Here is a 25003-nt window from a genome sequence, read left to right on the forward strand (position 1 = left end):
GCAGTATAATATGTATATTTTCTGTAGTATAGTGTGTCCCTAGTGTAGTACAATGTAGTATAATATGTGTATTTTCTGTAGTGTAGAGTATCTATATAATTTCTGTAGTGTAGTGTGGCCCTACTGTAGTGTAATGTAATGTTTGTTGTCCAGGGGCAGCAGGCAGTAAGAGAAAGGGGGTGTTCCTGGTCCCAGCCTCCCCAGCAGCAGCGTGTGTGGTGATTCTTGTGTCCAGGGGTGATGATGTCATCACCCCTGCTGGTTCTCCCCACTGTGTATGTGTCCAACAGTAAAAAGCAAGTGACCCTCCTAGTGCCCCAACACCCTCCTTGGTCTCTGGTCAGTTTCAGACAACATCTTTGATACCCGTGTGTGGGGTTTTACAAACACATGCAAAATAGCTAATGTTGCCATGTGGCTGGAAGGAGGGGAGATAGTTTGAACAATGCATGAAATGGCTTGAGAATGATATTATAGGAGAAGATTCTTCAACAGCCCCCCTGGACCACACCAACAGTTTCTTGAACACTTCTCTGCATGGCTCCCTCACTTCTTATCCTCTCACATCCCCACCATCATCATGGGTGATTTCAACATTCCTATTTCTAATCCACATTTCAATGCTGCTTCCAAACTACTCTCTCTCTAACATCCTCACTTTACCTCTCCCAGTGGATTGAATCCACTACTCATCAGGATGGCCACTGTCTTGAACATGTTTTTACTAGACTATGCTCAGTTTCTGATTTCCATAACACTTCTTTTGCCCTCTCAGATCATCACCTTGTTAGCTACTCTCATCCCCAGTTCTTTACCCTGCCCAGTGTCAAACTGTTCCAAGCCTCCTCACAACTGCAGGAATATCAACTCTATTGATCTTCAACAGTTTTCCACCTCTCTCCAACACCTTCTCTCCCCAATTTCTACATTTAACTCCCCTGATCGGGCAGTACCCCATTTTCACCAAACCCTAGCAACTGCTCTGGATCAAGTGGCTCCAGCGACACTACATACTCTGCGTAGACTTCGTTGCCAACCGTGGAACACTAAAGTAACACGAACTCTACAAAAACTCTTTCGTAAAGCAGAACGTCACTGGTGTAAATCTTGTACCTCTAATGATTTCATCAAATATACTGGTATCTACCACTCCTACAAATATTCTCTGGACACTGCAAAACAAACATACTTCCAATCTCTCATCTATGCTCAGTCTTCTAAACCCAAACGCCTTTTTAATACTTGATACCATTTCAAGTCTGTATTAAGTCATCTCCCTTGACAAGCAATCGGCTCAATTCCTTTGCAGCACCCTCTGACACTCTCTCTTAATCCCACAAATGAAGAGGAAGTTTCTACTCTCTTCTCATCTTCCTACTCTACCTCCTGTCCTCTTGATCCCATTCCCTCACAAATTAGTAGGTCCCTGTCTCCTGTGCTCATTCCACCTTTAACTAAAATCTGTAATCTCTTTCTACTGGTACTTTTCCATCACTATTCAAGCATGCAGTCATTACTCCTATTTTAAAAAAACAAAATTCTGACCTAAACTCTCTCTCAAATTACCGCCCCATCTCTCATGCCCCTCCAAGCTTCTCGAGAGAATTGCCTACACTCGCCTCACACACTTTCTTACAACAAACAACCTACTGGATTCTCTTCAGTCAGGCTTTCGCTCTCAACACTCCAGAGACTGCGCTGACCAAGGTTGTCAATGATTTGATCACGGCAAAAAGAAAAAAACATTACTCTCTTCCAATTCTCCTGGATCTCTCGGCTGCACTTGACACTGTTGACCACTCATACAAATGCTACAATCCCTAGGTCTTGAAGGCACGGTCCTATCCTGGTCCTCATCCTACCTAATCGCTCTTTCAGCGTTAATTTCTTTGGATCCACCTCTGCTCTGCTTCCTTTATCAGTTGGAGTACCACAAGACTCCGTCCTAGGGCCTCTGCTATTCTCTATCTATGCCACTTCTCTTGGAAAATTAATAAGCTACTTTGGATTTCAGTATCGCCTCTATGATACAGAAATCTATCTTTCCTCTCCTGATCTTTCACCATCTGTGTTGTCTCGCTTTACTGACTGTCTTTCTGCCATTTCATCTTGGATGTCTTCTCTCCAACACAAACTTAATCTTTCAAAAACTGAATTAATAATATTCCCACACAAAAACAGAAACTTACTGCCTGACATTTCTATTTCTGTTGATAACATGACCATAAATACCACCCCGCAAGCTTGCTGTCTAGGTGTAATCCTTGACTTACATCTATTATTTATTCCCCACATCAACTCTATATCTAAATCATGTTACATACATCTAAAAAACATCTCCAGAATATACACATCTCATACAGGACACTGCAAAAACCTTAATTCATGCATTCATCTCCCGCATCGACTATTGCAATTCTTACTGGTCTTCCCAAAATCAGACTTGAACCCCTACAATCTATTTTGCACGCAGCGGCTAGATTGATTTTCCTTGCAAACCGTTCTTCCTCTGCTGAGCCACTATGCCAGTCTCTACATTGGTTGCCTGTATTTCAACGAATCCAATATAAAATTCTTCTACTAACATACAAGGCCATCAGCAAAATTGCACCAACATACATCTCCTCACTTGTCCTAAAAATATCTCCCAAATCGACACCTCCGTTCTGCACAAGATCTGTGTCTCTCTTCCACTCTCATCACATCCTCCCAATCCCGGTTACAGGACTTTTTTTTGGGCTGCACCCACTTTGTGGAATTCCCTCTTTCACACAGTAAGACTTCCTCTAGTCTTCACACGTTCTCTGAAAACCCACTTCTTCAGACTAGCTTATGATATTCCTCAATCAGAATCTTAATCTCCCTAAGTTACCCTATTGCCACCCTCTACACAGCCAACACAAGACCAACATTGCTGTGTGACTGATCACACAGCTCACTCAATACTTTTTACCTTTGCATTCTAGCTGGTCCAGTGTGCAATATGATGTATCACATGCCCTTGTGTTTCAAACTTCCATTGTCCCAGATTGTAAGCTTGCGAGCAGGGCCCTCTTACCTCTCTGTCTGTATTACCCAGTATTGTAATATTAATGATAGTTCCCAATTGTAAAGCACTACGGAATTTGCGAGCGCTATATAAATAAAAGTTGATGATGATGATAACCGTCGGCTGAAAAGATCGTGACTCTGTAAACTCTATGAAGATCCAAAATTCATAAACACTACAGGATTGTAAGGATATCATTCCATAGCTGAACGAGAGTTATAGTTCTGCTGAACAATCAAAGCATATAGTCAGTGTTTTCAAACGACTATCGTTCATCATCCAAGTGTACACACTAATACAATATCAGCTGTTTATTGGGTGATTGACCAGACAATTCGCTGAAAACACCATAGTGTGTACCCAGCTTTAGCCTGCCTTCTATGTACAGGAAAATACTGTGTGCTCCAGAAGATGAGGGACATTTTGTGTACCACAAGCTTCAAGTTTGTTTTCCCGTTTCATTCTTAATTTTAGCACTCCATATTTATGTAGCTAGTTCTTTTTGCACTTTGTTGTTTGTCATTGTCATTAACTGACTTTCATAGCTTCTTAGCCGTGTCCTTTTGGTATTGTGCAGCAGTAAGTTTCGCAGGGATTACAGTAGCAAGACTCATTTGTTCATAGTTTTTTCTTGTATCCACTTTCCAAATTTTTAAATACCAGATGTGACACTAAAAGCCTGACTTTCCAGAAAAAAAATAAAAATAAAACTAAATTAAATAATCAGACAAGTGGTATTTCACCCTCAATTTGGTTAAAACAGGAAAAAAAGCCTTCTATCCATTAATTGCACCGATTTGATTTTGGGTTTAAATTCTACTTTATTTTAACTGTATCTGCACTGGACCAAATAGCCTTTAACATATCAAATGCATGTACTTCAAGAGTTCACACTCCCGATGTGATTAACAAAATAAAACCTGCTGTAAACAATATTGGTTCAATACTTATATGAAATTAATACAGTAATAATCTGCGATAATACTCAGTTAAGTATGGTTTCAAAAGTTAAAATTTGTGTGATCACTTAATTGTCAGCACTAAGAAAGGACACCCTTGCTGTAAGCTTTAAAAGAATAGAGGTCCCCTCTGCGTTCAGTGTCCCATCGAGCCAATCCCATAGGATGATGGCCTTGAGCTTGAGCTTTACATTAATTCAAATAGCCTTAAACCATGACACAGGGTGTAGATTATCCCTTGTAATAATACACTTCATTGTCTCATCTATAAATATGTTTGGCATAGTTTCCCTTCATGAGGCACCAATTACACATTTCAAAACACTTTCCCCTCCCATCCCCCAGAGTGATTGCAGTATTTCTGTGACAGCTCTGGGAACTGAGAAATACTTGTACCCTGCCCAGGTCACAGAGATGATCAGAGAAGCCCGAGAGCTCCAAAATGACATGTTCAGTAGCAACACCTACCACTGTACAGCAAGGTGAGCAGCTATCACGGGACTGGCAAAATAAATTAGCCCCTAAAGTACAAATAAGTTAAAAAATAAACACGATCTTACATTAATTTTGAAATTAAATAATGCTTATTTAGTGTTATATTCACCAAACATGACAGAACACAAGTTATGAGTTGCATAATTTCAACACATTTTATTCAGATCTTACAAAAAAAATACAAAACTTCTGATGGAATTGGAGATAACAAAAACCTCAATTTAGCTGCATCAGAATATCAGTTAAAATACAATAAAGTGCTTTTTTTCCAGATTTTTTTTTCATTACTCATTTCTTTTATTATTCTTGACCACATTTTACCATCACTTACAAAATTCATTTGTCTATCAATACCCCTTGTTTCTTGAAGGTATTCACAATTCCACAGTGCAACAAATGTTGTGCATAAGCCTTTGGCAGTTTAAATGAGTAACACAGGTTAACATTTTTCTTACTTTTTTTTTTTTTTTTTTAAATCAAATATATTTTTACAATCCAAAAAGAGTCACTCACTTTCAACAGATGTTTGGGTTCCATCAGATTAACACCTGTACTACACTTCTCTAAAAAGTTTTTTTTTTTTTACAGCAAACTGGCAAGTATACTTTTTTGTATATAGACAATATCTATATATCTAATACACCCATGTGGAAACTTACATTTATTACCAGTTCTGTAAACTATTGTTGGAGAGAAAAATACAAGTTGGAAAATAAACTGAAGGCCCCCCCCCCCACCCACACACACACCCCTCCCCCAAAGATTGTTCTGTTTTACGTGCACCCTCTGCACGTAATTCCTCAGAGGGAGACCAGATAAAAGTACTTTAGTCTAAAAGGGTAGATGTACACATTGATGCTTACTTTGCACCTGTGGTAATGTTCAGCCTGAGCTTTATGCACTGCAGCTAAAATGGCTGTCATATTAGAGATCACTGATCTCTATGGTTAACAGTGAAATCACTACACAAGGACACCTTCCGTAATGTTTGACGGACCATATATGCCGTTTGTATGAGCCCTGAGTATATCAACATAAAAAGGCAAACTGATCAAATATTATATTTTAAAATGTGTGTAGAGCTAAATATAATTAAAAAATGCAGTTGTTACTTTATTTAGTGTTTTGTTCTGATACTGCTCCATCTTTAGAGAGCTTCAGCCTAAACCCATTAAGGGTTAATAGGGCCCTTAGTTTGTAAATAAAAGTATTATAAAGAGAAGAATCATCATAACAAAACAAAAAATAAGATCATAAAAAATATGTATATATTTTGGAACCTTGCCAATTAAAATTATATTTAAGGTCCCACAACAAATTGTTATATGATTGACCATTTTTCTTTGAAGCACGAGTGACATGAATGTCAATTAATTGTTCTACACAAGATGTAACAAAATACTACCATGTGTCTGCTTTTATTCAAATATGTGCGTACATATCACATTCTAGATATAGACCTCTTTACATAAGATATCTATAGATTTGCATACACCTATGGGGAAATAAATCTCTCGACCTATGATTAGGGAAAAAATATAAAGGAGATTTAATTCAGATACCTCTCGATTACAGGAAAAAAAAAAAAAGAAAAGATACAACCCCCACCTCCAAGAAAACACCTTTGCAGAACAGTTCCCCATATCCATACCCCTAGTTTATAGGAGGTGAAATGAAAACCAGGTCAATAATATAAAGATTCAAGTGTTCTTAATATAAGACAATGTTATCTTGATTTACCAATCAGAAAATGACCAATAGAAATTGAAGATGTGCATCTTGGAATTAACTTTTCAATCCCCTAGACATTTGGGGAGTTATGTAAAGTGGATGACACACTTATCAGGACTGCATGGGATGCACAGTAAAACCTGTTGCTAATGGAATGTTTGGATTCCAATTTAATTGTCAGCAAACACATGTATACATGCAAAAACACACATACATAATACCAGGAGAATGCCAAAGAATAAAGAGAGGGGTTTAGAATGCAGACAAGTTATACTATAATTCATGAATAGCAAGCTCAGGCCTATGTACATTTATGCATTAGACACCTCACCTAATACTTCCCATGTCAAAGCACAAGTACACACCTATACAGGACTTAAGCTACAAGGTCTACAAGTGCCTCATTTGGACCCATTGTACTCCTTTAAATTATATGGCAAACTGTAAATTGTGCAGTCCTGCTATCTGCACTAAGGCACTTATTTTTCTAGTCATTTACATGGCAGCCTCAATATCAGTACTCTTTAAAAAAAAAAAAAAAAAAAGAAGCTTTTCCCAATGCCAACAACAAAGAAATAAGATAATTGTTCACATTATGAACGTCCACTTCCCTGTGAGTGGTAATCCCTGCACAATAATATAGATAAATACACTTATTGCTGTATTTTGCACATGGATGCCGACATTGTTTATAAACCACTTAACTCTGGGAGGCAACTATCTTCCAAAAGTGCACTATTGCTCAGGGAGCAGTCGGCCTAAGTGACAAGGACTAAATGAATCCTCCCCAACGAATACTAAATTTTACCAGGGATCATATTATGACAAATCATTTTACAAAAAAACAGTACATGAGAAGGATAAAAGAAATGAGATGCAGGTAAGTGCCACAGTAATCTCAAGCTTTTAACCAATACCATTTAAGGGGGGTTGCCTTTTTCCTAACTCAGGTTGGGGTTTATTGTTCAAAATCAAATCACGATTTAATGGAGGCAGATAAGATGGCCAAACACTTGGAAAATTAGTAAAATTGTCTGGTTTAGAGGAGTGTGGCCCAATATTGCTATATGTGTATGCTTTCACAGATTGGGTACCATGTGATTCTGTTTCACTCAACTGCAAAAAAGACCAAGGGGTAAATGAATGAAGCTCCGATTTCTGCAAGTCGCCAGAAATCGGAGAATTAGCAGGGGAGCTTCATACATTTAGCCCCAGTTCTGTCCAATTTGGATATCCATGGGTGTGCTGAATGTGGACTGGTTGCAGTCATTTGGTCATGAGGCTCCCCTCAATATGCGTAGCCAGCTTTATTCAACAAGAGAAAGGGCTTCATACATCTTTTACAAAGTACAAATAGAACATGCCCTTTCCTAAACTGTACAGACAATTCTACAAAACAAATAGTTCCAATTCTTTACATTTCAGAAGTGAACATGTTTTTGTCCCAAAAAATACGAACTCCCTTCTCTCAGTAAGCAATCCAATGTCATACCTCAGCCAACTAGCAATGAGTCTAACCGGTACCCACGTTCCCAGACCTGGCTGTTCTGGAGCTGTTTTTGTATCAGATAAAAGTGTTCTGAACGGCTCTTCATTCATGGGCAAACTGTGACACCCTACAATCTAATACCATACCCTATTAATACTTCAAAACATTGTGTGGGTGTATATATTTCATTTTTTCCCCACACACATTAAGTTACCAATTCAGTAATATTTACACAAATCAGCTATCTAAACACTTTGGGGGGTATTCAATTGTTAGCGAGATCCCTGGAAAAACGAGCGCTTGAAAAATATTACCGTTAATACGGTAATATGCGCGTAAATACCGTTAATACGGTAGTTTACTCATTGAATTTCATCTCGCAGCTCAGGGAGCTGCGAGATGAAATTCAGCGAGTAATTACCGTATTAACGCTAATATTTTTCGAGCGCTCGTTTTTCGGGGATCTCGCTAACAATTGAATTAGCCCCTTTGTGTGCCATAACATCAGTATTATAAGCCAAGTTAGACATAACACACTTTTAAAGGATGCAGCCTTGCACACTTTAGTTAGCATACACATTTTCAATTCCACACTTAATTAAGGCAGTTTTGATGTGACTCTAGCAATTTTGTGAATTAGATTGGCCAATATGCTCACAGGAGCGTAAACACCAAAAATCTTCAGTAGCTGCATTTTAAAAGAAAACCCCCCAAAACGTATTCAATGCTACATTTTAACTTTTATCAAAAAACTCCCCTTTCCTGCTACCCTCAATCCTACCAAGTCTCAATAGCAAAAGGAGGAGACTTATTCACAGTTGATAACTCAGGATAACAGTCCTGGGATACAGAATACTACAGTTTATCTTTGGTAAATATTTCACTTAAAGAAGAGCTTCACTCAACAAGATTAGAATGTAAAATCACTCCACAGCCAATTGGTGCTCTCAACACAAGAGTCATGTTGCAGGAGAAATGACTGCTGCAGAGGAAGAGGGTACATTGTCCCCACCAATGTGCTAGTTGGAAGGGGGTGTAACTATCTAATCTTACAGTAGATGACTTTCTTCTTTAAAAGGGTTTCCAAAGTCTTGATTCCTTTTCCTTCTTTTGATATGAGGGGAAAAAGGAAAGAAACAAAAAAAATACATACACAGATTACACATACACACTCACAAGCATTCTCACACACATACACACTCAAACTCACACATATACAGATTATTTACTTGTATACACAGTACTGTATGTATGGGAAATTTGTCTATATATGCACAAAATATATGAAATCATTCGGATAAATCAATGCGACCTGTTTCTCTAACGTCACTGTATGTCCAGGGCACAGGGGGCAATGGTGCTCTGCAGTATATAGAAAAACAAAAATGTGTTCAGGGCCACACTCCAACTTTCCAAAAACTTGAGGATAGAGTGGGCACCACTCGTTAGAAATGTAATATTTTAAAAGCACAATCACCCCATGTTTTTAATTCCTTTATAACAATCTAATGCAAATATAAAGGATTTATTTGGAATATACCAGTTGCAAGACGTTGCCTAAAAGGTGTTACCTAGTCTACTTGCTTGCAGACTTCAGCTTTCAAAGTGAACGACAATTCCCCCCCCCCCCCCCCCCCCCTCCCTGTCTCTTTATTTTGTCCCCAAATCCTCTCCATACAGATTTGGGGGGCATGGCCTACTGAGAGCAGTGTAGCTGATGTTGTTGGGGCTGTGGCCAAGTCCACACAGACTAAAAATAAAATATCAGGCTTAAGGGAAACTGGATACATTCCTCTAACATTTTTTTCGTAGCCTGTACAAAGATATGTAAAAAGCAATGCATAGCATATACATTTCCCTGTACTAGACAATTAACAATGATTTTTTTTTTAGGTTAGAGTGCCTTTAAACAATAGGATTTCTCCTTTTCACAAAAATATCACCCATAAATGTAACTACACCCATATACATTTGAAAATCATGCACCTGCTTAAATGTTAGGTTGACCAACACCAGCTCTTAGTACATGAACTTGATATGTATATAACATGTTTTAAGGTATTATTGCCCCTTATTTTTCCCAAAATTTAAAACAGTAAGGGGATGATTTAATTAGATTCGAGCTGTCCCCTAGGGGTACAAGAAAAATTAGCGAATTAAGCCCTATTGTCAGACGCGATTATCACCGCAGGGCTTGCCCTTGAATTACTCTCTGCACACTTAACACAAAAGAACAAAGAGTGAGGAAACTCACATCTAATTGAATCGCCCCCTAAAAGTGCCATTGCCACAGTTAACATTTAGCTTTTTCCTCTGCCAAAGGTACTATGGCTGTCCATTGCAAATTATTAAGATGCATACACCTTTGATAGCAAAAGATAGATGTGGAGGCAATGAAAATCTAAAAAGGTTCTAGTGCTTAAAGCTCTTTGAAATGAGTGCACCTCTCAAACATTTCAATATTAATAAACCATTCCCAAAGAATGTGAAATTGCATTTACCTACTCAATCCTCTTTTCTATTAATGTCCCATTGCTGGGCAACAAGAGGATCAGAGAAAAACACTCCTTCTGAGAAGCTAATCAGTATCAGATGCTTAGTTGTATACTTGTCAAAAGTAAATGAATCACTGGACATGCATTCAGTCACTGACAATAAGGAGGGGTGCTAGGCTAGGAGGTGAGACACCCCCTTTGCTTCCCTGCTGCCTCCTCTTGGCCAGCTTGGATTCAGAAGGAGGGGAGAGTTGCATGGAGCAAGAGGTAGCTTTTACCACGATGGGGCATGAGGCAGAAGAGTCTGCTCCTTGTTCTTCTTCTTCTCGCTCCATCAGCTGGCGGTTCATTGCAATAGCTTCAGCGGCAAATGATGTTAGATCTTTGGCACTACTGTTCCTGACAGAAAATGTACACAAGGTCAGACTTCAATTCATATGCCAAGTACATTGTCCATAAAAATTCACATATTTTGTTGTTTACTAACAGAGAGCTTAAGATAATGACATAATGCAGCACATTTAAGTAACTACCTTTTAGCTGTTTAGTGTAGTCAGAACAATGAAAGCTGGAATCTCATTGTTTGCTATGGGTTACAGTACATTATTGCTCTTTGTACCATGCTATTAATTAAGCCTCAATATGTCAGTCCCTCCTAGGATTGCCATGAATTAGTGATTTAAGTAGTTATTTAGTAATGGCAGTGGAACACTAATAAAAGACAAGGATGTTTCCTGTCTGAATGTTCAATTAGAAATGTATTGTGTTTCATAAAAATACTGATAAAATGCAGCTATTACTCACCTTTGGAGGATAATCGGAGTTGGGAGTGTATTTTCTGGTGCACACTGCAAGGAAAAGTAGAATGGTCAAAATATACAATGGGAAAGTCTAATTAAGACACAAATCAAACATTTTCTGTTTCAGAAACATGCAATTGAGCATCCATTGTATAATCTATTCACATGCAATAAAAAGGAGATTATCTGCTCTACAAAACAAGTTGTGTATAGACATAATGGCTGGTATGAGCCACTTCAGTAGCCGTTCAAAGCTCTTCACTTTCACAGAACATTGTAAAATGCAGGTCAAGTTAGAAGATGTCTGGCTGTACATTAAATAAACAGCTAAGAGAATCAAGAAACATAAGCAGGGGCCAAATAGAGCAGAGAGGGCATGTGTCCTAGAGACCACCATCATCAGGGCTCAGGATTTTTTTTATGGCTCTGCCACATTTATATATATATATATATATATATATATATATATATATATATATATATATATATATATATATATATATATATATATATATATAATGTTTTGTATTTGACTTGGTGAGTTGAGAATTAGCAAAACATTATTAAAAGTATTACTGGATTCATATTCAGTGCTGGAAATCACTATTTTTTCTGCCCTGTACACCCCTGTCACTAACCCACTGTCCTGAGCACAAGATGTTCATGACTTACCCCTTGTACCCATGGGTGTTGTAAAACTTGTGCTGCACTCAGTCTCTTCTTCGCATCTCGAAGCAGCAATTTGGAGATGAGATCTTTGGCTCCAGAAGATATGTGAGCCCAGTCTTTATCTGGAAACTCATATTTACCTTCCTGAATACTCACAAACAACATGTTCTGTTGAGATAGTTAAAAGAAAGTTAATAGGGGGGGAAAAAAAAGGCGATTCTGGCAGAAAAGTAGACAATAGGAGTGTGGTCAAATTTACCTGGCAAGCTGGGCAGGCCTCTCCTCTATCCCAGCCACAGTCACTTCCACAATGCCCCACAAATGGTGGATAGCCACTCAACATAATGTACAAGATCACCCCAAGGCTCCACAAATCGCATCGTTTGTCATATATAGAGGCTTCCTCATTAAATGCTTCGACCACTTCAGGCGCCATATACTCTGCAGAACCACACTGTAGGGACAGATGTAAAACATTATTTATGCTGCTTTTATTCCAAAATAGTAGCAAACAGAAGGGAGCTAAAAAGGTAGACCTAGAAATCATGCTTTTTACTGCTACTGGGTAAATAGTATCCGTTACGTTTCAACTCTTATCTAACATCAATGTAATGCAATGTAGTAGCAGACAAGGGGTTATAGCCTTCTAACAGGGTCACTTTCGGACACTGGTGTTTACTCTCCAGCCTCTGGGCAAATGCCAAGGGACGTTTTGCTTTCTGAGAATTGGCAGGGAGGAAGAGGTACAAATGAGGGAGAATGAAGCTCTTGGCAGAAAGTGGATACACACTTATAGAATAGGTTGGGGAAAACCAGAGAGGTCAAGGGTAGAAACAGATTAACAAAATATGTGGGGTGTATATGTGGAGAAAAAAAAAAAAAAAAAGATTCCAGGAAGCCCAGCACAGCATTTAGTTTCCAGCTCGCTACATAAAAGCTGTTAGAGCCAAGTCAGTCTTCTGACTCTCCAGGAGTGTAGAGTTTCAGGATCAGCTCACATGAGAACAGGTCCATCAATTAGTGTATGAGTCATTCTGACCGACTTGCCCATGCTGAATGACAAAACCATTCCTCTCATGTAGGAAGATACTTTCCATGCTACTAATTTTCTACAAACTACCTCATACACACTATTTTTTTTAATTTCCACTAGACTTATTTGGTGAAGGTCCTGACCCCCAAATTTACATGATTAGTATCTGCCCGACCTTCACTATAACTAGTGAAGCAGGAACAAATAGAGCTGGGACCTAACACCTCCAAAAAGATAAGATGCAGAGAGGACGAGTGCTGTATTCATCCAATCCAAGATGTGCCCCACACAGAAGTAAAGATTAATATGCCAAAACCTACAGAGCCCAAAAACTATATTCTACTTGTACGCCCATTAGTTTGAAAATATCTTTAAATATGAATGCTCAAACTATCCAGGTGTATAAACAGCGGCTTCAATGTTGTCAGTGCAAATATATATATAAAGATAAGGGGAAAAAAAAGAGGGTTATGTCGCACCAGTAAACAAGAGTAACTCCTCACTTATTACCATGAAGGATGATCTTTATTTCCTATAGGTACAGAGGGTGCACCAACCATCAATAGATAATATGAACCAAAAACAAAAAGAAATGGCCCAGGTGCACAATACTCTCTATTATTTGAAAAGATTGGGAATAGAGAGATGTACATAAAACTTAACTTTTATTAATACAAACAAAAAAAGCGAAATAAATCCGACTATCCTCATTAAAAACAAATGTGTGTGTTTAAAATCCACTGATAGAGTGGTTCTGCCTCTTGTTGTAATTATAAGGGATTAGTCCTAGGTAGTATAGTGGGGGATTGCTAATATAATATGGTAGTGCTGCATGAAGGATTGTCTATCTATACACTATTGTAAATAGATCCCGGTATAATAACCACTTTAAATGCAGCAAGTTGCAGCTATAAATAGGTAGGTATAGGCAAGTTCTACTAGAGAAAAAGTAGTTGCCACGACTAAGCACACATAGCAAAACGCGCGTCGGCGTTCCACTGATTGAGTTCTTGTCTCTTCACATTGTAGGGATTGTTGTCCTATACTGCTCCAATATATTCCAAGTTAGAAGGAGCAATAGTTAGGTAGCTAGCAATACACGCTAGGGACCATTGCCGCATACCGCTCCATTAGATCCAAAGTGAGAAGGAGCAATAGCTAGGTAGTTAGCAAGACACGGTGCTTTATTTTAATAGAAGGCTTTTTTTCTAGTAGAACTTGCCTATACCTACCTATTTATAGCTGCAACTTGCTGCATTTAAAGTGGTTATTATACCGGGATCTATTTACAATAGTGTATAGATAGACAATCCTTCATGCAGCACTACCATATTATATTAGCAATCCCCCACTATACTACCTAGGACTAATCCCTTATAATTACAACAAGAGGCAGAACCACTCTATCAGTGGATTTTAAACACACACATTTGTTTTTAATGAGGATAGTCGGATTTATTTCGCTTTTTTTGTTTGTATTAATAAAAGTTAAGTTTTATGTACATCTCTCTATTCCCAATCTTTTCAAATAATAGAGAGTATTGTGCACCTGGGCCATTTCTTTTTGTTTTTGGTTCATAGTGCAAATATATATGCCTGTTTTCTCACCGGAGTTAAAAGTTCTGGGGTGGATATGGGTGAGCAATCACTGTTCAGTTTGATCCCACTGCCGAGGTCAAAGTCACAGATCTTCACTGGCGATACCTAGTATACAATAAAAAGGATTTTTTTTATTAACACATGCATTAAATACATGTATAAAAGAGTATTCTACCTTTGCCTTTTACCAAAATATTCACAATCTACATATATGCTTATTCTGTATGTCTACTTTTATTTCTAACAGCGAGTCCTCAGCATCGTTATCATTTTCTACCAACCAAATTAATTGCATTAATTTCTAACAATTAATGCAATTCACTATTTTTTTCAAATAGGTTAAGCCAAAATAAACTCTCAGATCAACATTAAAGAAGAACTCGTACCCTTTAGATTGTAAGCCCAAGTGATCACAGCCTACTGATCTCTTTAATGGTAGCACTAATTTGTTTCCCCCGATTGTACATCACTGCAGAATATGTTATCAAATAAATAAAAGTTTATTATCATTAACTCGTCACTGACCCTAAAAACTCCTCTTCCTCTTCTATGAGAAAGAAAACAGAGGGGTTAGTCCGTTGTCTGAAACTCAATAGGTCAGATGCACTGCTGAGAAAGGCAGCAGAATTCCTGACACTTCAGTGATCATGTTGAATAACTGCTCACAGTATGAGGTCTCAGACTAGGGCAGGGTGTGATGAGGGTGGGAGCCAAGGACTGCTTTTTGTAGCAGGGAGAGGTTTATTCTAATGGAGACCCAGGCTTTAGTTCTTATTTAGGTGCAATTCATTTTCCCCACACACACTCACCTGATGCGGACTTTCACAGAGAATGTTTTCAGGTTTCAAATCTCGATGTGCTATACCTACAGAAATACAAATAACATGTTTAAATTCAATTTAGAAGGCAATTTTACTGGAGTATTACATCACACAAGTAGAATGATGGCGATCCTCAATTTAGGATACCCACTTCCCATAAAGAGCACAAGCCAGTCCAGTATTTTGCAAATAAAATTTGACAATGACAATGCTATTGGAAGTGGCCAGTTATGTTGACCATTTCACACTTCATAGACATTTTGGCACAGCAGTGTTTTCAACATACCTTTATTGTGCAAATAGTTCAGAGCACCAGCAATATCTCGCACCACAAAGCTGGCTTCTCTCTCATTGAAGTGTCTGCGCCGGTGAATGTGATTAAGTATGGAACCTGTGAGCGACAACGCAAATGGTTAAATCTTTTGATGTACAATAATTTTCCCACCCCTTCTCTACAAATCACAAATAAAGAAAATGTTTTTCATTTTCTTGAACAAAAGACTGCAGAGATTTTGTTGAACATGAGAAAGAATTGGGTATATAACACTCACCACCACACATCTTCTCAAACACCAAGTAGAATTTTTCTTCTTCCTCAAAGAACTCTATTAGCTCTAGTACATTGCTGTGACAGACAAAACATGTGTTATAAACTTTAGGTCACTCGTTTAAATAGTAGACAAATCATAAACGTGTAATCTACACACTCACCTGTGGCCCTGACATTGATATAACATTTCCACTTCCCTGAAAACTCTGTTTCGGCTATGACCAGGCCGCTTTTCAATAATCTGAAATAGATTTCATTGTTAAAACAAAATTGCAGAAAATAAAAAAACAATAACAAATAACAATAATAAGAAACAATGATCTAACAAATCTTAAGAAAAAAAACACAAAATAAATGCTTTCTAATTAAACCAAGGACAGAATTCTATTTAGGGACCAAAGCGAGTTAGTGCAAGTTTGATTGTTGTAAAGTCTTAGCTATGCCCATTATATTTATCCTCATTTTGTCAGAGCTGCTGTAACCAATACAAGGATATGAAATCAATGTTCACACAGACTGTTAGAATACATTATTGAGTGTAGGAAATACATAATTCAATAGCAAATTCACTGTTCGTCAGGACAATGAAGAGTTAACATTAAAAACTTCATATACAAAAGAATAAATAAATAAAAAAAAAATAAAACAAAAGTGGTAACCCAGGCTGGCTGGACCATATGAGCAACCAATCCATTGTGGACTTAATTGCACTTGGGCATAGGTTGTCATTTTAACCCTTTGACCAGTTAGGCTTTTCTCACCCCCTTACTTTTGGGCTGCTCAGATTCCAACGTGAAGATCAGTACCATTAGTTTGCTTTTAAATACAGTCACGGTAGGAGCGGATCTAGACAATAACTTTACCAGGGGCGATTTGGGGGGGGGGGGATTTAGGCTCTGCCCCCTTTCTGATGTCTAATGCTGCCGGCGGCTGCACAGTATGTGCAGGTCAGCTCGGCAGTGCAAGTGTGCTGCCCCGCTGCTCTGATTGAGTTTAAAACACAATCAGAGCAGCCGGGCAGCACACTGTCACTGCCGAGCGGACCTGCACATACTGTGCAGCCGCCGGCCGATCGCCCCCCCCCCCCCGGATCCGCCACTGAGTCACGGCAGGAAAAACAAAACCAAAAAAAAAAACGATCCAACATGGCAAATAAAAGGGTTTCATTTTCTTCTTGAACTCTAATCAAAGCAAATGTGTATTTTTTGTAAACACCATAAAACATACTTTGTGCCTCTTACCATCAAGCCATCTTTTCAAAACAGCAAAAAGCAGGATTCTACGTATAAGTTTTCAAAATAAAATCTGCACTTAAAAAACGAAAGTGCATTTTTTATATTTGTATTTGTTTTGTGCAGTCTTGAATTAAATGCATAAAATGTGTAAGAATAATATGGATAGATTATGTTTAGATATAATGCATCAATTGAGTTTCTGTAGTGTAGGGGTTGTTCTCTGGTAATCGCACATGAATGCCAGAGAATAACTTCTCAGGGGCCACATCATTAGAAAGACTTTCAAGCAAGAGTATACCTAAATCTGTGAATTCCAGGATTGGAGGGGATAGGGAGAGGTGAGGGGCTTGATGTTGTCAACATGCCCCCTGGCTTGATGAAGTCTGGCAGTAAACAGCAGCGGGGGACTTTTAAATCCTGCAGTGCAAAGGATGAATGCAACTTATCCTTAGTACTTTTAAAAGTATATGCTAAGGGCGAGTTCCATCTGTCCTTAGCACTGAAGAGGTTAAAGGACCAGTATAATGAAAAACATGACAATAGAGAACCAGCATGAAATCAAGGTCACCCTATAGCTGCTAGTCAAACTATGGAGAAGACAACACTGTCCAAATATTGACCGAGTTTCACACAGTAGACTATGTGAATGCACAGAATCACTAGAAAGATGACCATGGATGGTAAAGTGATCTGGTGTCATGAGCTGCATGTGGTCCTGGATTTTCTCTTACACGCAACGGTTTCAATTATTTACAAAGTTCCTTCCTCATGCTGTCTACCTAACAATTCTTTAGGTGGTGTTCTAATTTAATTACAGAAAGATTGTACGTGTATGTATTAGTCAGGAAGAATAGCAAGGCGGGTTTAGAAATTGTGAAATGTAAAGTGAAAGGAATGAACTTCATAACCCAAGGTCTCACCTTCACTGCATATTCCTTATTGGTGATCAGGTTAATGCAGCTCTGGACTCTGGCATAGGCTCCTTCCCCAAGAACCTCATCCTGCAGATGGTACATGTCTATAGAGATCATACATAGAAACTCGAATTATTGCAATGCACAGTGAGCTATATAAGAGACTGAACAACAAAGTGCTTTAGAGGATACAATATGACACAAATTGTGAACTACTTGTCAGAAACACATCAGGAATACTGACCTTCAAACCGTCCAGTGAAACTGTCTGTTGCCCTGCATCGTTTTTTCTTCTTTGTTCTTTTCTTGGCATCGGGAATATCAATGGGAGCACTAGAAGGCATGTCTTTGGGGAAAATGGCAAACAAAAGAAGTACTCATGAATCAAACTAAGTCTCTGTGCCTTTTATATCTAGAGCCTAATGACAAAACTAGCTTCATCATCCCAGGAACCAAGGCCTTGTAACATCCTGACTGCTAAATGAGTTCCCCACTAGTGTAGTAGCTCCTTATCCTATGGCTTATAGTATTTACCAGGGCGTGAGGGGCAGTCGAAATTGAACACAGACTCCATGTTTCTGGACTGTACTCCGTAATTTACCATCTCAAAAGGGTTTTGACCCTAAAACAAAGCGAGAGAAATAACTGTTAAGTACAAAAAAAAGGAAAGGAAGAAACAAAAAAAAAGGAAAGCCTTTCTAGTTCTCATTGTTACTGCAATACAAAGAAAACACTAGAATGCAGGTCCATTATCTTATTTTGATTAAAGAAAAATACAGATACTACATTTCATGCAGGTTATCAGCATCTAAAATTATTTTTAAACACTGTAAAAAAGTATTTTGTATAATGTTTTTATATACATTATCCTTATTAGCCTAACTCCCATAACATACTAACAAGTTATCTGCACATGTTTCCAAATTATGCTGATCCTTCCAATAAAGCTCTGTGCATAAAAATAATCATCTCTATACACAGCTGTACAAAAATAGATCTATCCTTGTCTATGTTATACAAGAGGGATTTCCATGTTCTCCTCTCCAGCGAGAAGGATTTTTGCCAGAAAAACAGCTCTAAGGTTTAGTGTAAATATAAGTGAAGACAACACAGTCTTCTCCCCAGACAATTTTGACAGCCAGATGGCAGTAGGTAGTAGCCGGGTCGGGGCAGTTGAAATAATTTTGCAATATTGAAAAATGTTGGAGGTTATTGCTCACACCTGCCAGGACTGATTAAACGGGTGATCAGTGGTCTAACACACATTACTGGCTATAGTGCTGACATAGTGCCTGTTATAATAGGATAAAACAATGGTTTATTCTTTTATAACAGGTCTCTGTTGGGCTCCAACAGCTGAGTGGCAAGTAAAAACAGCCAGGTGGAGCATCCAGGAAATAGGTGCTGAGGAGAATACTGCAGAACAAGGGGCTATTTAACACAAAATTAATGTTGGGTTATCACTGGCATATTTATTGAATAAAACCCTGATGTGACTTTATTTTTACATTCCAACAAATTCATATCTGTTTTGGTAACAAAACTAAATAACAAATTTACAGACTACCAAACAAAAAAAACAAAAAAAAAAAAAAAAGATTGTTACACAGTTCTGAGTCGAGACAAGTCTTGGACAAGTATTACAAACTTCCTCTGCCTATATCTGCCTATAACTCCTCCTCCCCACAGTCTGCCTGGCAACAAGTTTTATTTTAAAAAGGGGAGGTAGGCAAAGACAGACGTCACTGATAGGACGTGACTAAATGCAGCCTCAAACATACAACGGAGGTGGCCACTGGGGATTTTGCAGGCTATAAACACTTTTTTCACTTAAGGATCCTTTTCATAGAATCTGCTTTAAGATCATCCTGCTAAACAATATTCTGATTTACTTATATATGGCTAAATATATCATAACCATTCAAAACAATATTTCTAATAACGCCGTTAGAGTTTTTATTTCTTAAGAATGACATTCAGCTATTTTAACATTTAATGTCATGCAAGTTGAAATGTATGCCAGGGGGTAAATGTATGAACATGCGGGTTCTTCAACACCCGCATGTTCGGCGATTAAATTTCAAGCGGCGCTGCATTGTAAAGGGAAGTTTCTCTTTACAATGCAGCGCCGCTTGAAATTTAATCGCCGAACACGCGGGTGTTGAAGAACCCGCATGTTCATACATTTACCCCCAGGAGTTAAAAGTAGGTTGTTATAGATTCATGACAAATAAGTAGTTTTTATAGAACTGGCACTAAATAACTAAATTTAAAAATTGGGTACTATGTCCAAAAGGTTACTCTATAAGTAAAGTGTTGTTTACAGTTTGATAAAAAAAAAAAAAAAAAAAAAAATGCTTGTACACATTACAAAAATGAAAAACAAACGTTTGCTTTTAACTTAGTTCTTTCTATTATACCATGACAACATAACAATGTATTTTTTTTGTTTTGCCTTTTTCTTTACCCAATAACTAATAATTTGTAGGACAAAATGTATTAGTACAATAGTACATTTGACCATTTGAAATAGTATAGATAACCTTAAAAAGTTATGGTTTAGAGCAGATGGGTTGGATTTCATTTGCACACATTTTCAGGTACACGGAACCTCAACATCACAAATATGTCCTTGCATCTGCAATGTTACATTACAACGGAGTGTCTTTGGCGGGCCAAGTAATGTTCTTAAAACTGTTTGTATAAGATGAACATAGTCTATGGTGTGCTATAGATGTTACAATACAAATCCTTGGGGGGGGAATCATACAAAGCTGCTTTTCTACCCTTTCTAATAATGCATATAAAAATGAACACAAAAGTGCATGTAACTATTTATTTTCATTATATTGTTAGCAGTTCACACATTACTGTACACACTTTTTGCAACTATTTTATTTACTGAGCTATACACTGTGCATATATTTATATGACTTTAATCCCACCAAACCACATGCTGTTAAGCAGTATTCTCTTTATATACCTATATTTACAAAGACAAAATACAGGCAAATACTGCTGTGCTCAATAGCCCACAACAAAAGCAAAGTCACCAGTATAACATAACATACTTAATGTGTCAAACAGAAGAAAAACATGTTGTTTAGACCATTTTCATGTAACGTCTTAAAATGAAACTTTAATGGCAATAGAATAAGATGGGTTTCCAGGAGAGCTAAAAACGAATGTCAGGCCATCTACCAGTTGCCTTTCTGACGTATACATTTCAATAAAGACCATCCACCTCAACTCACCTTAAAGGATCGATGAAAGCCTTTCATCTCAGGGGTTTTTTTCTGTACCATTTTTGTCAAAAAGAATTCCAAAATTTAATACTAACAGTAGAATATCGTCAGCTGACAATTTAGGGGAGACTGAATAAAGAAAAAATAATTTGGTGCAGTGAAGATCCCAGATGGCTGGAAAGAGACCCTGTGAAAGAGAATGATGGATTTAAGTAAGTGACCTAGATAAACACTGCTATTGCCACTGAAACAAATGTAGAATTCCTGATTTTCGTTATCAACAAGAAAGCAATATTCATATGTGGAGACACACATTTTGTGGCCTTATTGAATATAAATGAAAAAAATGTGTGCCTCCTGTGTCCGTAAAATTTCTAATTTTTAGTGAATTGCATTTTCCTGAATATTAGTTAAGTCTCTGTAGAGAACCCAATTTCTGCAATGCTCGCTCAGCTTAAGAAATAGAACTCCTAGATTGGCCGTCACAAATAGTATCTGAAACAATTTGCTAAACTGCATTCATGGGTATAATCAGAATAAGATGGCTCTAGATTACACAGCATAGCAGTGACTGCATCAGTATATTAGTTACTCTTTATAGAGCCAACGTTTACTGAACCATCACGTGTTATTTAGAATTGGGAAAAGTCTTCTGACATTGAGGGGATGTTCTAAACCCCCAATAGCAATAACTAACGTTCAAAAGGGCTGCACCTATCTGTAGTAACTTATCAGCAGACATTTTAAACATGTGTTACAATCTATAACAAACAAGTAAACAAAGCAGGAGGGAGCAGAGGGCCACAGGTGACGACTCGGAGGACCTCATGTAGCCCTGGGACCATCTGTTGCCTATCACTGGTCTAAACTGTAACTCATTCATTGCTCTATCCCGACTAGCGGTACCTCTGCAATGCAGACATGCAGATTAGCATCTGTGTTTGACAGAACACTATTTTAAGAAATTGCTTTTGTACGGGTTACTAAGCCTACAGTGAAATAATTTTTATTTAAATGGACCTTTCCAAAATGCTCCCGCCCCGATCCCTACTCTCTTGACTGAGTGGCTAAAATCATTAGTCCTACCGGAAAAACAGCCTTTACTGGCCACCGCTTTTCTGGTCTATAGACTGGGATTTGGGAAGGAACAAAGCATCAGCACTGCAGGACTACTGAAGCACTGATAACCCCAAGCCTTATACACATAAAAGAGTGTTAGAGGGACAGGCAATGGAGTCAGTCAGCTGTTTGAGGCTGGACATGGAGATGGCTGTGGATGGGGAAACTGCTTCTCTATAAAGGCTTCAGCCAGAAGCATTGCATAGCCAGGAGTGGAAGGGGACAGAGCCAATAAACCTAACGTGAAAATTTTATTTATTTAAAGTTTGATATCAACTATCAAAAATATTTTCCTCCAACAAGCACAATGACTCAATTAAGATAAAGTGCACTTGATAAATTCTGAAACTCATGACTATAAAGCTAATCAAACATTTTGCTGAGTAAATAAGTAACCACTAATGCTGAAATAAAACTAAGCTTTTTGAAAAAATAAAACAAACAGAATGAACAACTTTGAAATGCCTATGAACTCTCCTTACATAAAATAAAACAAATTTCAGATGTATGCATATGCACACTTAACATAATCTTCTTTTATTTTTCTAGAGACTACTCATCCATAGGTGAATGCTATCTAAATAGTAAACGTTCTCAAACCTAAGCCTCCAAAAGGCATCGAGTTTGCTATTTAAAGCTAGTAAAAAAAAATACATGAGGGGCACATGTCCAGCATGTTTAATGTGCATTTGTTACTAGTGTTTTGAGGTCTTTGGAGGTCACTGTAGGCTTCCCCAATGCACTTACCCACAGTAAACGCATAAAAGAGCAATATATGGAATCTATTACCTACAGCAATCTCAAGCAGATAACACCAGTAGGTATGAGGCATAATAATATCTTCAGGAACTAGAAAGGCTGACAGACTGAAGAACCAGAGAATATATTGTGCCCCTCTATTTTTGCTTACATTAAAGTTATTATACACATTACAACAATATGGTAAGTTAATAGCATGCTCTTACTATTGCCAGAGCTAATGAATACTAATTAAATGAAATTTGCAAGAGGTCAAATCCCTGTTTGGGTGACAGAAGAATTTAATAAAATTTGACAGCCAAATTAAAATATGGATCACATATTTGGATCATATTTATACAATACAGATTTAAGGTCCCAAGAGTGAAACCTGAGCGGAATTTAAGCCAATCTATAGTGGACATCTCACTTATATTTGTTCAGAAAGAGGTTTTTTTTCTAACCCCAAAATAGGCAAATATTCGTGGACTTACACCATGCCATGATGATCTCTCTCAAACTGTGATAATGTAATATTTATATAGAGAATAAAGACAATTTTATGGTAATAGAACTATTTTTATTTGATTATCTTATCTTTTAAACAAAACAAACTACTGACAAAAAGTTTATTGATTCTAGTCTATGATATAAAAAAAAAGTAGGACAGACTTTCACAGAAATACTGCAGCATGTGATAAGCAACTTTTGAGGGGGGAAAAAGCATAAAATTTGACAGTTACAATGGTAGATTACTCTCCATTACAATATTTATTCCGATTTTACTCCACTTCAAATTATCATATACTAAGATTACATTGAAAACACCTCTGATCTGTTGTTTTGGGTTGACACTTAATGTAAATCACTACAAATTGTCTATAAAATTGATAATGTAAGCTACTATAACATATATAACTTTCTACAAACATAATTAATAATCTTGTTACAACCACCCCCCAAAAAAATATCCAAAAGTTTTCTGGAACTTTCTCTTGGCCTGTATATTAGTTTTAATTCACAGTAATGGGTTAATAATGGACAGTGCATTAAAAATTAAAATTCAGTACTATTGCAGACAAACATTGCTATGGGCATAATATATGAGCCCCAATCTCAAACACTGACAAAATAAACACCGTGCGGTCACTATTTTCAAAAACCTAGATCAAGCGGAGAGGCTGAGTACATGACTCTATATACAGCCTTGAAGCTGCAAACCAAGACAAAGGGATTTTGCTTCCAGAGCTGGGGTAGGCGACAGGGTTAACGCTTCATTCTGTTTACATGTCCCATGCACACTATTGCTGGATGCACACCCCTTTACTTGTCGCCCATTTTATCATCCCCAGGTATTATTAGGGGAGGAGCCTCAGCTACAGCACTGTCAACAGCCACAATAAAATGACCTCATTTGCTGCATCTACAAAGGAACGGGATATATCAGCAACACGCAGCCCAGCACGGGCACACAGCCAACCCGAGTGTCCATACAGAATATGGGGAATCCACAGCACTATCATGTAGGGTAATGCCCCATATGCTGCTGCACATATTTCAACTGCATTACAAGCTCACAAATGTATCAATTAGCTCCTGCGCACTAGGTGATACGTCGTAACATGATGCACATATGCAATACAACACTTAATGCATATTGTTTAAAATGTACGTATGGCCCTAGAACAACCATGCACAATTAAATACGTTGCATAAATTGAAAATACACCCACTTAAAATCTACATCTACCCAGGATATGCAAGCTCGGCATATTACAGACATTCGCTTTTTATTTACAGGAATTGAATCGAGATCTGTCCCTGTAACGATAAACATCCCCAAGTACATTGGAAGTTCTTCAGAGCGGCATATCGCCCCCAGATTATAGACGTGCAATCATTCTGCAGCCTCTATCTGTGCCCCTTCTTGCCACCCTCTAGCATGTGCTCCCCAGCATACATACCTATAGGGCTCTGCAGTGGAGGGGGCACTGCTCGCAGCCTCTGAGACTTCCACTGCTGTTTACATGAGAGGGCTGACACCTAACCTAACAGCTGCCTG

The 25003-nt window shown here is 37.9% G+C and overlaps 1 protein-coding gene across 2 annotated transcripts; it reads right to left on the reverse strand.

Moving 5' to 3' along the window:
* Window positions 1-4632: 4632 nt before the first annotated feature.
* MKNK2 (MAPK interacting serine/threonine kinase 2) lies at window positions 4633-25003 on the reverse strand. Of its 2 annotated transcripts, none has more exons than XM_075204706.1 (14): window positions 24906-25003; window positions 21094-21271; window positions 18374-18461; window positions 18084-18185; window positions 17846-17943; window positions 15852-15931; window positions 15692-15765; window positions 15427-15531; window positions 15129-15184; window positions 14329-14424; window positions 11947-12141; window positions 11691-11855; window positions 11023-11066; window positions 4633-10611 (listed from the first exon to the last, which is right to left on the reverse strand). In XM_075204706.1, the coding sequence occupies exons 2-14, from the start codon at window positions 21142-21144 to the stop codon at window positions 10365-10367; spliced, it is 1401 nt and encodes a 466-aa protein (XP_075060807.1). In that variant the 5' UTR covers window positions 21145-21271; window positions 24906-25003; the 3' UTR covers window positions 4633-10364. The 2 variants fall into 2 exon arrangements, with proteins under 2 accessions (XP_075060807.1, XP_075060806.1); XM_075204705.1 differs by having other exon boundaries at window positions 4633-10617.

The sequence above is a fragment of the Mixophyes fleayi genome, chromosome 1 (assembly GCF_038048845.1).
Source record: "Mixophyes fleayi isolate aMixFle1 chromosome 1, aMixFle1.hap1, whole genome shotgun sequence".
Taxonomy (NCBI): domain Eukaryota; kingdom Metazoa; phylum Chordata; class Amphibia; order Anura; family Limnodynastidae; genus Mixophyes; species Mixophyes fleayi.